At 41.4% G+C, this 18,315-nt stretch overlaps 1 protein-coding gene across 1 annotated transcript; it reads right to left on the bottom strand.

Moving 5' to 3' along the window:
• Positions 1-2,418: 2,418 nt before the first annotated feature.
• MAGEF1 (MAGE family member F1) lies at positions 2,419-4,136 on the bottom strand. The gene is given in 6 exon segments (XM_073230393.1): positions 2,419-3,074; positions 3,077-3,130; positions 3,133-3,241; positions 3,243-3,532; positions 3,535-3,871; positions 4,128-4,136. Coding segments are annotated over 6 exon segments (933 nt in total). The 3' UTR covers positions 2,419-2,940.
• Between the last annotated feature and the right edge of the window lie 14,179 nt (positions 4,137-18,315).

Raw genomic sequence — 18,315 nt, 5'->3', positions numbered from 1 at the left:
ACCTTGGCCAATGTCTACTCTACGCATGGGCCTGGAGGCCACACGTTCAGTACTCTGGAGAAGCTGATGATGGCACCTGTGACATGGGTGGTCTTTCCTCCTGAGGCAAGGGTACAGCCCTTTGTACCATCTGGCAATACTGGGAATCATATTTACAGGTCCACAAATGTTATTTCATTGTTTCAAGGCATGAAGGACTTAATTTGAAACTTAGTGGAGAGAGCAGACTGAAGGAGTCTGAGGCAACATGGCCCCTAAGGGCAAACCATGCTGCATTCTGAGCAAAGGTGCACATTCTACATGTAGTCAGCACTCTGAGAGCACTGAGGAGAGTGAGCAGAGCAAGAACCAGTGTTCACAGATAATTCTCCAGCTTTATTTGAGCCTTCTTGTCACCCTCCTGCAGGCCAGTATCTTGTCATAACTACCTTGGCTACACAATCGTTGTTTGTATCCCCAGAGACAGCAGTCTTTGAAAAAAGAACATGAGGCCAGAGACAGATGAACCAAATCTGGAAGGAGTCCCAAGAAGGAAATGTAAAATAGTGAAAAGTACAGGCTTTTGCCTCAGACTTCAGTTCCAGTCCTTGTTTTGTATTACACTGTCTGCAAGACCTTAGAGATTCACTGAATCTATTTGCTTAGTGCAAAACAGAACAGATAATATCTGGCCTATAAGATAATTATAAAAATCATTAAAACATATGTTAAGCATAAAAAGCTGGCACCTCTTAGGTATTGAATAAATGGAAAGTATTACCACCATTAACATCTGTAAAATGGAGGTATTTAGTAATACCTATTTTGCAATGCGGTTGGGAAGTGTAGGGGAAAATATGCCTTTGGTCTGTAGCAGATGTTTAATAAGTGGTACTTTTGTTAATCCTGTCCTTGCCAGATGTTACATGTCTGACCTTCAGCCAAGTCACCTCTGCCACCGATAAAATGGGGAGTATTTCTACTTTATTTCCCTCCCATAAGGACTGCAGTGACAACTGAAGATTATTACACAGGGCTTGTTTCATTTTTTGGAGTTGTGATAACTAAAACCACATTAACATTGGAAGCCCGGAATGGAGAAGAGTACACTAGGATGAAACACATTGGATTGGGGGGAAAGGGACCTGGGTTGTAGTCTTGGTGCTGTCATTTGCTGACCAAGTGTGCTCAGGCAAATCACTTAAGTAATCTGCCCCTCAGATGCACACATTGCTGACCTCTCAGCAGCTGTTAAGAAATGATCATTGTTATTGCTCCTTGAGGGTACAGACAGAATTCTCACTTTAATCTTTGGAACCCAGCAAAGTCCTTGGCATATAGTGGGCAGTCAATATTTTTGTGTAATGAATTATATACTGCTCATAAGTTGTGTCTTCAATCATAAGTAATTTTTTGCCCATAAGCTTATAGCTTTTGGTCTCAGGCTGATTTGTTGGATCCCTAGGCCTGCATCCCAAACTGTTTGCATTCCCTGCTAGCCTTTACATACTCAGAAATGTTATTTGGACACAACTGAAAGCAAAAAAAAAAAGCTGGCAGTAAAGAAAGTAAAAGCAACTCTTCTGTATATGGCAGCTGTAGGGTAACAGCTTCCCCTGCCCCCCGAAAACACACCTTTGGTTTGGTTACCACTCCTCTAGGGGCCCTATTATTCTATGTACCTATTCTACAGGATTTATCCACAGAGTAAAGGTGGCAGGTATTGCAGAAGCCCATGCTACTTGTGTAGATGACTTGTCATGGCTAGTTTAGAATGTGAGGGATGTCTTACAGGTCACCAAATGAGAGGTGGCAGGTGGCAGGCAGCAGGTAGAAAGTGGATGACAGTACCAGGAGAGAGATCTTGCAGTGGAAATTCTTGGTAGTAGGGAACATCATTTATGTATCCTTCACCCACACTACCTACTGTTCCAGAATTGTTATAGTATTTGGTCTCTTAGGGCTTTGGTAGAAGAGGGAACCTTGAAGAGACTGAGAGAAGGGAGATGGAGAGGACCAAAATGCTAACAGTCACCATCACTGTTTGTGCGCTGTAACTGCCTGGGAACAATTAACCTGGCAAAGATAGGGTGTTTTTTCCAGATCTGCCATGTATCAAGTCTTTCCTATGTTACTAAGGAGCAACTGTGATCTTAAGTTATTTTAAATGCCATGTCTGTTGCCCAACGTCCTCTTTTCCTTCCCCTCCCCTCCATCTCCCCCATTTTTCTCCCTTTCCCCCGAAGTCTGACTAAAGGTAACCTCACACAAGCCTTACCCAGTCACCCCAGCTGGGTTAGGTGCCCCTCTGTAGTCTTCAATTCACTGCAATGTTAACTTCTGGTTTATTTACTTACTGTACAGTTCCAGAAATTAGGACCTTTATCTTGTTTAGCATTCTATCCCCAAACGCCCCAAATAATGCATCACACAAAAGAAGATGCTCAACAGGTTTAGTTTATTAAGTATACCAGGGTACACTTCTCATGTACTGCATCTTAATTCTTCTCCAGATACTATAATAGCTAAGCAAATAGAGGTACATGTCATTCTTTTTTCTTTATACAATATACAAAAAGGGTTGTGAAGCTAGACACCAATCAGCTATTTTCTCCCCCTGATATCAGACCATCATGCTGCTGAGTTCCTTCAATCAAGTCCAGCATTACAATGTTATATAATTTGTTCAAGACCACAGAATAAAATGTAAAGTTTTCCAATCCATTTTACAAAACTCTACAATGAAATCCTATAGGAAAAAGTAGACCAATCTCATTTATAAATATCGATGTAACAGTATGTTAAATATAACAAAATGTAGCAAGATACAAAACCTAAATCCTAGTTACATAAATACTTCTCCAGAAATACGACCCCTACCCCCACTTATACTACTTATGACTCAAAAGACAGCAGTTTCCATACCCAGGGGGACCCTCCTGGCTACCTTTCCACCGGCCCTCACAAGGGGCGGATGCCGGCCCTAGCACTGGCCCTGGCCCTTATACTGGCCTCAACCCTGGCCTTGGCTCTGGCCCTGTCGGCCTTGTCTGACAGAGCCTCACGGTCCTGCACAGGCCAGGGCTAGGGCTCTTACGGAGCTTGGCCACGAAACCCTAGGTTTTCATCTTACTGGTTCCCAGGTTGCTTCGGGACCCCAAGAATATTTACATTCGGGTGGATTGGTGTGTGGCACCCGCCTGTAACTGAGGTATCACTGCTGCACGAAATCTTCCATAATAAGCCTCTTCGGGTACCCAAAAGAGGAAGTGATACTCTGAGGGACGCACCCCCAACCGACGCAGCATCTCCCGGACCTGTGCCTCCCTGGCGCTATTACCTTTCATGTAGATAAGGCCCAAGATCATTATTAAGAGACCCAAGCTGGGGCCATCTTCTCCCAGATTCTCCTGCTTCTCAAGAGGTTTTAGTTTGTTGATCAGGATGTAAGTGTGGTGCTTGTGGCTATGCTGTTTCAGCTCGGAACAAAAGACATACAGAAGATGCTCTGCGGCCCTTGCGATGATCTGGGAGAACAGATCCTTCAAGTCTCGATAACGTATTTCACCATCTCGGAGCGGGTGACGGGACTCTTGTCCTTCACCAGCACTAACTGCACTAATTCGGCCACCGCCCGATCCAGACGGCGGTACGAGCTGCGCAGGGCCAAGGCTGCCAAGGCCCTAGCGCCTTTCGGGGTGAGAGTGGACTCGGCAGCCCCCTCCTCCCTCCCGGCACCAAAGTCCTCCAGGGGGCTTTCCTGCAGGTGGGGGCTCGGCGCCTCCCGCTGAGAGGCAGTCAGGGCCTGGGTCTCACCGTCATGGCCGCCATCCTTCTTCCCCTCCACCTGAGGGATGGGGAGTCTCACGCTCTCGGGTTTCTGCAACACGTTCTAGGGAAGGCAGGTGCAAAGCACGTACACGGACAGAGGAGCGTGCGAGCCGCTGCGCAAAGCCCGGCGGAGGGGCTGGACAGCGATTAGGGCGGCAGGAGGAGGACTAGGAGAGACGACGGAGGAGGGTCTTTGGCTGCCGGGCGGCACCGGAGAGGACTAGGAACCGTTGTCTCAGTGCCGTGGACATGTAAGACCTTCGGCGCAGCCTCAGTGCGCGCCCGCGCGCAGGTTCTCCGAGCCACTTCCGGCCAACTCTGCCCATTCGGCGTTCCCGGGACCGCGCGAAGCCCCTCCCCTTCCGGCTTCCTAGACGGTGGGTTTCGCACGGACTTCTCCGCGTTCGCGGCTGGCGACAAGTGTGCGCTCAGCTTTGTATTTTGGCAGGAGAACTGGAGGAGGGTAACCAGGGCTTTCTCCTCCAAGGCATGCAGAGTGGGGAATGTTTTAATATACACGGATGAAATTAAGATAAAATTCTAGCCACGTCCTTTCAGCAGGTGCTTATATATAAGAATGTGTGTCTAGGATTTTGAGCGACTTACTGTAGCTCAAGTGCAGAGTGCGTGGAGGTGAACCCTGGGCGATAAGACTGTGCGGGCCAATTAGTGAAGAACCTTGAACAGGGTGCTAGGAAGATTGAAATTTATTCTGAACATGGTGGGAATATAACTACTGGGGGATTTAAGCAAGGGAGTGTCTGTACCTGCTCTGTATCCTTTAGTCTCTCTCGTGGCAATGGATTGGAGTAGGGCCGACCAAAAGCTGATATTCCAGTTTGGAGTATTGTTGTAGTGCAGAATAGGAACTGAAACTTGACCTGTCATCTTCACTGGTGTATCCCCAGCGCCTAGAACAGTGCCTGGCTCCACAGATATTATAAAATGGATGATGAGAGGGTAAGGAGAGCATATTCTGCGGGAGTTAAAGAAAAGTGAAATAAATATTGAAGTACAGCTAGCAGAAATAGTGACTGGAGAAAAGGGGAAGATTTTTTACTTGATTGACCTTAACTATTCCTATTACCTTTTTTTTTTACACACTAAGTTTTCTTCATTTCTTCTGCCTCTCCCTCCCTCTCTTTCCTTTCCTTCCTTTCCTTTCTTTCTCGTTCTTTCTCTCTCCCTCCCCACTTCTTTTTTCTTCTGTCTCTCTTTCCCTCCTTACCTCCTTCCCCACATCTCTCTTTTTCTCTTTTCAGGGCTCAGCTTAAACTTCTTTTCAAAGCCTTCCTTAGTCTCCATGCATGAAAGTCATTTACTGTTATCTCTGAATAACCAGAGCAATTTGCATTTATTTAACATCCACTTACATAGACCTTATTATATACTAGGCTTTTTTTTAAAACCGATTTTCAGATACTAATTTAATTCTCATCAAGGTAACTACTATTATCATCATCCACATTTTATAGATATGTCTTTCCAGTGGCATTTGCTGTTTACTAGCTATGTAATCCTGGACAAGTTACTAAGCTCCTTGCCTCTTGGTTACCTTATCAGGAAAGTGGATATAATAATAGTAACAACACTATGGAGATTATGTGAAGTAATGCATATATATATACTTAACACAGTGCTTGGCACACGAGTGTTCAATAAATGTTAGCTATTTATTACATATTTTAACTGTGCTGATACTGTGCTAAATATTTGCATGTATTAACTCATCTGCTCAGAACAGCCCTGCTAGTAAGTTGTTTTATTATCCCCATTTTAAAATGGTGTTAAGTAACCTTCCCAACATCATGTGACTGAGATTTGAACCATGCTCTTTACTCATTATATTAATAAATGTTAATTATTATTATTGTTATTGTTATTGACTGTATTCTGCTTTGTATTATAATTATTTTTGTGCTTATTACCCTCCAAAACCAAACATCTTAAAAGCCAGGGCTATGTCTTAACTCTTTTGAAGAGCTCCTCAAGAGTTGGCACTCAGTACATAATTGTCACTGAATAAATGATGGAAGGCTTTTTTCCATAGGATATAGCATTTTTTCCATAGGAAATAGCATTTATTTTAAAAAAAATCTTTGAAGGATTTCCTAGATTTAACCATGAACTCTTTAATTTTTAAAAACTTATGAAAATACTCATTTATACTTACAAAAACTTATGAAAAACTTATGAAAATACTCATTTATACTTACAAAAACTGAAAGTGTGAATGAAGCAGGAAGATGTTTGTTATATTTTAGCCTGAGGCTATTATTAGTTTCCATTATGCCAGACATTTTGTGCACAATATAATTTAGTCCTCACAGATCCCTATTAGGAAGGTATTATTATTCTCATTATACAAATGGGAAAACAGTCACAGAAAGCACCTGTCCAACCCAACCATTTGTTAAGTGCCAGACTGGAAATGAGAACCTTGATCTGTCTGTTCTCAAGATGGCTCATGACCACCATACCATGTTGGACTGCTGGATTATCTGCTTTTCCCAAAAGTAGAGAGAACCACTCCTACCTGAGGACAGTACTAGAGATAAAATAATCCACTTAAGTATTTCTCTCACTTGAAGCATTGGCAAGGAGACATGCAGGAGATACATTGAATGGGAAGAATTTTTTTTTTTTTTGAGAGGGCATCTCTCATATTTATTGATCAAATGGTTGTTAACAACAATAAAATTCAGTATAGGGGGGTCAATGCTCAATGTACAATCATTAATCCATCTCAGGCCTGACTTGTCAGTCTCCAATCTTCTGAAGCATAACGAACAAGTTCTTACATGGTGAACGAATTCTTACATAGTGAATAAGTTCTTACATGGTGAACAGTACAAGGGCAGTCATCAGAGAAACTTTCAGTTTTGATCACGCATTATGAACTATAAACAATCAGGTCAAATATGAATATTCATTTAATTTTATACTTGATTTATATGTTGATCCCACATTTCTCCCTTTATTATTATTATTATTTTTATTTTTAATAAAATGCTGAAGTGGTAGGTAGATGCAAGATAAAGGTAGAAAACATAGTTTAGTGTTGTAGGAGAGCAATTGTAGATGATCAGGTGTGTGCCTGTAGACTATGTGTTAATCCAAGCTAGACAAGGGCAATAAACCATCCACGGATGCAGAAGATTTCTCTCAAAGCAGGGGGGATGAGGTTCTGAGCCTCACCTCTGTTGATCCCCAATTTCTCACCTGATGGCCCCCCTGCGACTGTGCCTGTCTTAGGTTGTTCCTCCCTTGAGGACTCTTACCCATCTGGCTAACCAGTCATCTTCCGGGGCCATACAGGGAAATGTAAAGTTGGTAAGTGAGAGAGAAGCCATATTGTTTGAAAAGGTTAGCTTTTTACTTCTTTGCAGATTTATGCCCTGTGGCTTCTATGCCCAGCACTTGTCTCGAGGTATCTTTACCACCTGGAGGAATTATGATACTCAGTAACTTCGATATGAGGCACGAATTCTATTTAAGGGTTGTAATTAAGAAGGAAGAAGAAAAGCTATAGAGGTAGCATATGGAAGAAAACATGGGAGGATTATTTCTTTGACATGTCTTCTTGTAGAGTACCTTAAGTATGTATAGGTTTTAAACTACTAACTAATTTGTACACACATATTAACATAATAGGAATACGGTGACATAAACAAAGCAAATCTATAATTACCATCCATCTCCAGTGAAGCCAAGAAAACCATTTAGGCACCCTAGGCATTTGTGAAAATTTGTCTATGATATGATGGATATTGTCCAACTGTACTTGAACAGTCTGAGAGAAATCAGACAAATTAAAGCAGCCCATTTCTGGGATCTGTTCACCTCCCATATGTCCTTTTAACCGTAGATAGTCTATAGTCATAAGATTTTGGAGTGCTACACCTTGCACCCCTCCCAACTCCTGGTTGAGTTCCAACAGTACAGATCCGGTCAAATTCGTTGTCTCACTGTATGCACATGCCAGCCTAGACATCTCCCTCCTCATTCCAATGGCAAGTCCAGGAAACGGTGGGGTGGACGCAGCCACGAACCGCAGCATCGCCCAGATCCCTGTTGAGGCTTTTTGCTGATCATCCCCCGGCACGAGTCCTCCAGAGAGTGCTGATGCCGGAAGCTCCTCCTAATATCGTATCTTAGTTCATTCTCTGGGTATCCAAGCTAGGCCTTGATCTTCTGCATAGAAACAAACAGACCCTTTGCCTACACTTTGACATGCCCTCTATACCACTGTGCAGAACTCATTGGAGGTCAGCACACAGGGACTGCTTTTTTTTTTTTTTTTTATTAAGAGAAAGGAATATTATCAGAAAAGAGTACCTCCATAGCTGATCATCTGACACCCTTTAAGTGATCAACATTAAGGATATTTAAAGCATGCATTGATCTTTGATTTACCAATAGTTTTATCCTATCAAGGAGTAATCCCCCTTTTCTTTCTTTCTTTCTTTCTTTCTTTTTTTTTTTTTTTTTAATCTTTAATCTACACTTACATGAAGAGTACTATGTCTACTATGCTCTCCACTATATCAGGTCCCCCCTAACAACCACATTATGGTTACTGTCCATCAGCTTAGCAAAATGTTGTAGAATCCCTACTTGTCCTCTCTGTGTTGTGCAGCCCACCCTCCCCTTTCTCCCTCCCCCCCATGCATGCTAATCTTAATACCCCTCTTCTTCTTCCCCCCCCTTATCCCTCCCTGTCCACCCATCCTCCCCAGTTCCTTTCCCTTTGGTACCTGTTAGTCCGTTTTTAGGTTCTGTAATTCCGCTGCTGTTTTGTTCCTTCAGTTTTTCCTTTGTTCTTATACTCCTCAGATGAGTGACATCATTTGGTATTTCTCTTTTTCCGCTTGTCTTATTTCACTGAGCATAATACTCTCCAGCTCCATCCATGTTGCTGCAAATGGTTGGATTTTTCCACTTCTTATGGCTGAGTAGTATTCCATTGTGTATATGTACCACATCTTCTTTATCCATTCATCTACCGATGGACATTTAGGTTGCTTCCAATTCTTGGCTATTGTAAATAGCGCTGCGATAAACATAGGGGTGCATCTGTCTTTCTCAAACTTGATTGCTGCGTTCTTAGGGTAAATTCCTAGGAGTGGAATTCCTGGGTCAAATGGTAGGTCTGTTTTGAGCATTTTGATGAACCTCCAAACTGCTTTCCACAATGGTTGAACTAATTTACATTCCCACCAGCAGTGTAGGAGGGTTCGAATGGGAAGAATTTTGAGGGACAAATCCACAGTAATATGACTGGATTTTAGAAAATGAATAATGTAATACTATTCATCAAAAAAAAAGAAACAAACTACTGATACGACATGAATGAGTGTTGCAGACATCATGTTGAGTGTGAGAAGAAAGATAAAAGGTTACATTTTTATATGATTCCATTTAATCTGATGTTCAATATAGGTTAAACTAATTATTGGTGAAATTAGAACAGCAGAGGCCTGGAAGTAAGGTGAACTGGATAGTATGGAGGAACTTTTTGGAGGTGATGGAGATGTTCTGTGTGTTGATTTGGGTGTGGGTGTATATTTGTCAAAACTTACCAAAGTATATAAATTAAAATATCATAGTGTATAAATTAAACCTCAAATATTATAAAAATAAAAGATTTAAAAAAATTATGCAAATAGGCCTTTAGGTATGGAAACTGGTAAGGGGTATGAAAGATGAATAGACTTTGCCTTATTACTTGCTAATGCCTGGATGCTACAATGTTGTACTGGAAGGGAGCTAGACAGTCATTTTTCCAGTTGTGATTCTGCCTACCTTGTACTTGACATGCAGACTTAAAAAAAAAATCCTTACCTAAGCTATTAAAAAGGAGGAAGTGTATATCTCTTTGGCTGTGGGGAAGGGGGTACCAAAACAAGTACGTTGATGACTATTAGGTTGAAACCTTGGGGGAGGATCTTTTATAGCTTAGAGTCTTTGAAAGCCCCCAGTGCTTAGCATAGTTTAGTGTGTGGAAAGGGATAAGGATGCTACACTGGAAAAGCAGAAGTACAGGACAAATTATCCTGGAAATGTCCAGCACTCTGTGGGTGTAAAAATGATGTGACTTGGAGTAAAGCAAGCTCTGAAGTAGGTCAGAAGACCTGAGTTCTGGTGTCCCTTCTCACTCACCTGTCCTGTGACCTGGCATAGGACCAGGCCATTAGCCTCTCTGGGCCATTGTGTCCTCATCTTTAGGCCTGCCAGTCCCCACAAAGTTATTTTGAAGTTCAAGTATGATTGTAAATATAAACATACTTTAAAGTGCTCTACCATTAAGAAGCAAATATAACATGTTATGACTTATTCAGAGAAGTGGTAGAAAAATCTCAGTAATGAGTATAACTGGCCTCTCATGCAGACATTTTGGAATGAGCTTACATTCCTAGTTGAAAAAAAGTCTGGCCAAAAAAGATTAAATAATGAAATGTCAAGTTCTGACACTCTAAGGCCAGTGAATGCTTTGGTGGGGAGCCAAGGTTATCTTGTTGGATTCCTTCTAAATTTTGCAACAGAGTCCTCCAAACTCTTGAGTGCCTTCCTCACGGAGATGCTGAGTAATATTTCATCCCAGATCTGAGCGAGCCCCAAACTGCATAGGTGCTTGTGTCTTCCCGGTTTCTCCTGACAGCTTTGACAGCCATGCAGCTGATGCAGCTCAAAGGGAGGATCAGAGGAAGAGCTTTGCCTCATATCCCTGAGCCAGGGGAAAACGGAGCCCGGTTTTGTCACAGCAGAATGGGCAGAGCGTGAAGCCGTGGGTCCTGTATGTGCAGCTGGGATTGAGGCAGGATTGCCAGGCAGATAATTTGATCTGACTTGGGTAGTGAAAATTGTTTGTTACTGTTTGAAGAGCATTTGTGTAAGCAACAGTACCTCTGTGTTTGGCTGCCTGTGACCCACCAGTATCTGTAACGTAACACCCAACCTAGAGGAGGAGCAGACCATGGCCAGTAGGAGAGGAGAGAGATGTAGGGGGCACAGGGCCCCCTTCTCCCTCCTCCACTGTCCCACCCCCTTTCTAAACCTCGAAGGAGAGTTGGCAAGAAGGCATTTGCCACCTGGACACAATGAGGCCCAATGCGAGGGGCAGGCACAAGGCTGGCGTGGAGCCAGGGCCCTGGTCTGAATGGCTGTTGACAAGGGGCTGCCAACAGCCCATCTCTGTCCCTGAGAGGCTGGGCCAGGGTGGGGGCCCCTCAGCACCCCCACCTCCGAGGCCAAACACACCATTTGCTGGCCGTGATCAGAATGCCTGGGACTGAGGGGCTTTGAGCAGCTGAACAGAACCGTTTCCCCTCTGCTGGCTGCCAGTTCACTTGGATTAGAGTGGGCTCTCCGGAGTCCCTTTGTTGGCTGCTTGTTATTCCACACGCACGGAGCACTGTGCATTCATCTTTATTAGTTCTAATTGCTTCCCTATTCTAATGGGATCTTGATATTCCCATACAATTGAAAGGAAATGTATTCATTAAAATAATTCTTCTCCTAACTGCCGCTTCAAGCTGCTCCTCTAAGTGACATTGTCTCTCTAGCCATAGCCTGCTGAGGCCTCTTATTAAGACTCTAGTCAAAAGCCAACTTTGGGCAGCAAACTTTCTTTGCAGGAGTTTCCAGACACTGAAGAGAGGGTACTTTTTAATCACTCACACACTGAAGTTGGAGGCCAGCTGGTGTAATTGGGGGTGCTGCTCCAGGATGGGGGGAGAAGGGCTTGTCTCCAGCTCTGCCTCCCATAACAATGACCCCTTTCTGCACACCAACTGGCTAATTTAGAGCGGTCTTTTCCCTCTGTCACCTGTGTGAAAGTTTTTGTTTATGCCACAAGCAGTTACTAGGTGTGTTCAAAGTGCAAGGTGCTGAGTAAGGTGCTGTGGGAAGTGTGAAGACAGAGCTGGAGTCTCAAGGTGTTTATGGTCTCCATGGGTGGCTCCCAACTCCCAGTCCCTAAATTAGGCAGGAGAGGAAAGGCTGGGACCCCTCACAGTATTCTAAAGCTTAATAGGATTGAGAACTTAGAAAAGCAGGCTGCTATTTCATAAATGTGCTTGATTTAATAACGAAAATCTTTCAAGCCATGGGATCCTGGGGTAGTGTGGGAAGCTGCTTTGGGACGTTGGGAATCATTGATCTATTTTAGGGAAAGGAGCCATTATAAAAAAAGAATGACTATGTGAATGTGTGTTCTTTATGTGGGCGGTATAAATAAAGAGCCGTAGGAGTTTGGAGGAGCAGAAGGGAACATGTGCTGGGCCTTACACAGTTGCTTGTGTCTTATTTAATCCCCATAACAGCCCTGTGAGAAAAGCACGATTATTCCCCATTTTATAAATAGATAGATGGAACAGAAGTTAGGTAAGCTGTCCAATGTCAAGAACTGGAGTCAGAATTTGAACGCCGACCTTCTGACTGCACAGCACCAGCTGTTTTCATGGAACCCTGGCCACTTCCCCTGCCACGCTGCCCACCAACCACCTTCCAGGCCAGCAGTTTTATAACTTACCTGCCAGAAGGCAAGTGGTTGGACCAAGGATTCTCCGGGTGGGGTGACCTGCCTTCTCTTTTGGAGGGCAGCATCTTTGTACCCAGTGTGGTGGCTGACACCCTGCATTTGAGAGAGACTCAAATTTAAGGTGGGAAGGAAGGAAGGAACACCTCAGCTTAGGAGCAAGGCTGAACTTTACTTCTCATTATCAGTAGATGGAGGTAGCCCACCTTAGTTGGCCAGACTCTCCATTTGGTTAGGTGACTTTTTTTCTTCGATAGTTTAGAATTTGTCTCTTGAAGTATTATTTTTTAAAACTACTAAAAAAATTTCCTGAGCACATTATTTTTTCTCATTTTAGAAGGGACTGACTGTTTATTGTAGATTCTTGGGGGAAATCCTGACCATGAAAGATAAAAAACCAAAAAACACCTATAATTCCACTGCTGAGGGGTAACCACAAGTACTTAAGCATGTATCCTCCCTCAATTTTTCTAAGCATATACAGTTTTATTTTTTTAGTGGAGTTATATACACTGCTTCATATACATATACTATGTATGTCTTCACTTACTAGGAATCTTTCACACTAATGAGTATTTTCTATAACATAATTATTAGTGATTGCAAATATCTCACAGAACCCATGTTACATTTAATGCCTATTATTATAGTTATATCGTTCTGTTTTCCTTATTAAATACAGTGTGATGAACTTACTTGTGGCTAAATCTTTCACAAGGCAATATTACAAATAATGTTTCCTTTTATATTACATAAATAATCATTTCATTGCATAAAAATAGAAGTTAAGACAAGAAAAAAATTAAATACCTCTGTTCTTACCACTGAGAAATTGTATCTATTTACCTTTTAGAGCCTGTCCTTACAGATTCTATTCTGTGAGTATATTTGTATCTATAAACAAATACACCAAATAAACTCTGTAAATCTAGTACAGATACTAAAATGACACCATTTGCCAACCTGCTTTTCCTTGATATAGAATGACTACCCTTGTTATTAAAGGGTGTTCAGTATTATTTTATTGCTTTCTAATAATGTATAAGTATATATTTATTTATCTTATTGCTCATTTAAGATTTCCCTGGAACATTCTTCTCTTTATTTTTTGCAAGAGTTCTTTAAATATTAAGGATATTAAATTCTTTGTCATTTTGCAAATCTTTCCTGGGTTATTTTTCTTTGAGTCTTGTTTAAGTAAAGTGTTTTTTTCTATTTTGTAATTACAGAATAAAACATGATCATTATACAAAATTTAGAAAATAAAGATAAAAAGAAAAATAGTTAAAATTAAATAACCCTAAACCATATATCTCTGTGAGATACTTTGTACATTAAATCCATTTCGAAAATCTTTCATGTTAACACAAATGAATCTGCACATTATGCATTATTTTAGAAATAGACAATACTTTCACATAATTCAAAAATCAAAATGAAAATAAGTATCCCACTGAAAATTCTTGCTTGTACCCATGTTCTCCTTTACCTTTTTTTTTTGATTTTAATAGTTTTTAATAGTTTTTAATAGCTTTTAATAGTTGTGGTGTTCCTTTTTGAAAATACAAACAATGTCCTGTCTCTTCTCACACTATATATATTATTAGGAAGCTTGCTTTGTAAAAAAAACTTAATAGTATATAGTGGAGACTTTTCTTATCAGTACACAGCTTCCTAGTATATCATGGTATAGATGGACCATGATAGCTAACCAATTCCATGTAATTGGACATTTGGGTTATTTCCAAACTTTTGCTATTACAAGTCATGCTATAATATATGTGCATGTCATTTCTGTATGAGTACAAATGTATTTTCAGGAAAAATTTCGAGAGTGGGATTGATGAATCAAAGGGTAGATATCTTAGTAACATTAGTAGAAAATACTAAGTTGTCTTTCCTACGGGTATACCATTTTGTATTCCTACCATCAATATATAAGGGGTCCTATCTCCCTACAAGTTCCCCCAATCAAATGTATTCTGGTTATGTGCAGATCTGATAGGTGCAAAATGGATATATCATTGCAACAATAATTTGTACTCTTTATTAGTGAAGTTGAACTTTCATATGCTTAAAAGCTGTCTATATTTCTTTTTTTCTGAAAACAGATTTTTTTTCTGTTGTGCTATTGGCCTCCTTGATTTATAGAACAAATTATATATTCAAGTGGTTGACCCTTGTATGAAATAAGTTGTGATTTTAGTCATTTACTTTTTTAAAAAAATCTTTGCTTATGGTGCTTTTACCATGTAGGAGTTTTAAGGTTTTTATATAGATAGATGTGTTTAGTAATCTTTTATTTCATGACTTGTGGATTTTGAATCAATTAGGAAGGTCTTCACTATTCCAAGATTATAATGGAGTTCTTTTTATTTTTCAGGTAGTTTTATAGTTTTATTTTGTACATTTAATCTTTGATCCAGTTGATGCTTATCTGGGTATACATAGTGAAATACTGCTCCAGCCTCTATCTTTTTGCAGTTAGCTGAACACCATTGATTAAAAAGTTTGTCTTTGCTGCACTGATTTGATATTTATCATATAGCAAATGCTCATATATATATTTGAGTCTGTTTCTGAGCTTTTTTCTATTCCATTGGCCTGTTTGCCTATATAGGATCATTTTTGGTAGCTGCATATAACTGCTTCTTGTGTACATAACAATTTATTTGACTGATTCAGTTTTATTAAATATCTAATTTTTCATGGCAGTTTTTCAATATTGCAGAGTGCCTCAGTGAATAAAATCATTGCACACATTTGTGTGGGCATGTGTGTAGTAGATAAATTCATTCCTTTGGGTAAATTTTATAGATGGAATTACTGGGTCAAAGTTATATGCCTTCTTAGGCTTTCTTCATACATATTGCCAAAATGCCTTCCAGAAAGATTGTACCAATTTACACTCCCTCCAACAGTGTATGAGGGCTGATTTCCCCTCACCCATGCCAACTCTCAGTATTATCATTCTTTTTAATCATTGTCAATCTGATCAGCTAAAAAAAGGGGGTGCCTCTCATTGCTGTTTTAATTTGCCTTTCTTTGAATGCTAGTGAGGTTGAATATTTTTTCAATTTATGGTGGTTTTTGATGTACAGAAGTTTTTAATTTTTTATGTAGTTAAATCTATCAATCTTTTCCTCTATGGTTTCTGCTTTTGTTGACATGTTTAGAAAGTCCTTCCCCATCCTAAGATTATAAAATATTCCCTTATATTTTCTTCTAGTACCTTTATGGTTTTATTTCCATCTTTATCCATCTGGTATTCATTTTGATGAATGGTGTGAGCTGGGAAATAACTTGTATTTATTTATTTATTTATTTCCCAAATGGATACCCTGTTCTTTCATCACTGTTGAAAAGCATATATTTGTGTGTGTAAGTATTCCTGTATTCCTAAAATGAACATCTTGAACAGCTGGATACTGAGAATAATCCAGCTCTAGACTGTGGGTCATCATTAGAAATACTAGTTAGCATATGAAACTGGCAGACGTGTCACTTTCCAACTTATGTGGACTTTGGAGACACACTAACACTGGCATTCCAGTGTCAGCATTGCAGGTCACTGTTTGTGCAGCTTTGAGCAAGCCCAAGATCCTCCTTGAGTCTTTGTGTATCTGTAAAATTGGGGCAGTTATACTTATCTCATAGGGCTGTGATGAGTGATGAGTAGTAAATGAGGTAATATGTAGAGCAACTGTCCACATATGCTTATACATCATGGCCAGTCAGTAGACATCACTTGCTCTTCACATTGCAGTCCCCCTGCTTTGATCCCCTCAGGCCTTTCCTCTAAATAGGATCTGCTGGAGAGAGGAGGGGTTGAGCGCTGTTGTTTGCTTTTTATAGGTTTTCTATCTTTACACTTGAGATCAGACTCTCATTGTTATGTTGTGCTGCTTTTAGTGTCTTTTCATTAGTAGCCTTTCTCTCCCCTTCCAAAGTTGCTGCTTTTAATCATATCCCAGCTAGGGAACCAGACAACTGGATCATTAGAAGTGTATATAAATGAAGAGTAACAGGGATGTGAGTGAGGGCCTCTCCTGTTTTATAACCTAGAGGTTCTCAACTTTGGCTGTACATTGGAATCACCTGGGGAGCTCTTAATGCATATGCATACCCGAGTCCTACCCCAGACCAATTAGATCAGAATCTCTGGCAGTGGGGTCCAGGCCTGGGTGTGTTTCAAAAGCTCTGCAGGTGATTCTAATGCAGAGTCAAGAACCACTGGTTGACTGTGTTGGGCTTTGTGAGATCTCATCACACTCAGCGGCCTTCCCTTCTGGTTTCTCTCAAAATGCCCTACATTGGGGAGGTGGTTCTATGGAGCAGAAGGCCAATGGCAGAGATGTCTGGGATGTTCAGGAGCTGCTCCAATTCTCAGGTCTTGCACTCCAAAGGTCACATTCCTTGGGACATTTAGAAATGATGTTGGCAGTTTCTCTTCAAAAAAACCCAGAGCCGTTTCAGTCCCTTCCCTGATGACTCCTGCCTCTAACCACTTCCTGAGACCACCATAGTTTTGACTCCAGAGATGAGCAGGAGGTGGTAAGAAACAAACCTTGAGAAATGTCTTTAGTTTTTATTTCTGTTTTATTTGTGTATTCACTTTTTCTCTTATCCCCTTCTCTTCCCCAAAAAGCATGTGTAGGTGATAAATGTTAAGCCTGCTTGGTTCCCAGCTTCTGTGGATCCATTCTATCCATGGGTGGAACCACTCTCTCCCAAAGGTAGGTTCACCACCACCAAATATTGGCGGACCCACTTTGTCATCTGGCAAAATAGATACAGTCATGCTGTATGCCTCCCACAGGATGGGTCCCGACATCAAGTCTCTCTGCTGCAAGACCTCTGCCTTCATCTCATTCTCAGGTTTTGATAACCTGACTGTGGGCTCAGCCCACGGGCTTGAGTCCCCTTCTGGGTGTCTCACCTGGTTCATCTAAAACTAGGGCCTGCCTGGTTCTTCCAGACCCAGTGGGGAAGAGTTACCACCTTTCCTAATGAATTAAAATCTATTCCTCCAAGCTTAGCAATGAAAGGAGAATCTCTGTGGACAGAGGTGCCTGGAATTTTCCCTTAGGGTTTCTCACTCATCAGTGACACTAGTCAGTGTCCCCACCCTCCAGCACACACGCAGGGAAGCTGAGACCAGGCGGGTTCCTTCAGACCAGGCTTTACTGCAGGTAGGGGATAACAAGAGAAATGAAACTGAGAGAGTGACGTGACTTCATATAATCATGTTGACAATGTATGACTTGATCATAAGGGCTCAGGGTCTCCTTACCCTAGTGTGGGGCTGCCTCCGTGAGGTCAGTACTGTCACCACAGCATTGGCCTCGGGGCAGAAGCCTGGACAGCTGCCCTGTTGAAAGTTCAGATCAATCCAGTAAAGGACAAGCCAAGAAGGAGATGAGGGTTCCCCCACTATCTGGTGCTACCATCTGAATTCCAGTTTCCTGTCTGAGGAGCTGCCTCTTCCTGGGATGATTGAAGTGATTGCTCCTTTTTGTAGGAAACAGGACCTTGGAGTTACATAAGGTTTTGTTGATCATGAGGCTGCATACACGAAGGAATGGGGTGGGCACATGCCAGCTCACCTCAGTGCCCTGACTAGTCTTGCTAGACAGAAGTGCAGTTTATATCCACAAACACAATAGTTTTTCTTAAGATGGCTTTCCATTGGGAAGCAAGAGGTCGCAACCTTGTGAAATACTCTGTGGTGTTGATTCATGATGGAGCTGTAGATGAGCAAACCAAGGGTTATTTATAGAGTGCTGATGATAGACTTTTCAGAGAGGTACCAATTGTTGTGCAGGAGGAGAAAAATCCAAGGGTCTAGCAGTTTGCTGAGACTTTCACTACCTGCAAGTCTATGTGACATAGCTCTGCCTATTTTGGTGCGGATTTCTTCTTTACGTCTTTCAAGAGAGACCTCACCCTCTATGCATTTGGGAATG

Source organism: Manis javanica, chromosome 3 (genome assembly GCF_040802235.1).
Source record: "Manis javanica isolate MJ-LG chromosome 3, MJ_LKY, whole genome shotgun sequence".
Taxonomy (NCBI): domain Eukaryota; kingdom Metazoa; phylum Chordata; class Mammalia; order Pholidota; family Manidae; genus Manis; species Manis javanica.
This window is presented reverse-complemented; position numbering and strand designations above follow the sequence as displayed.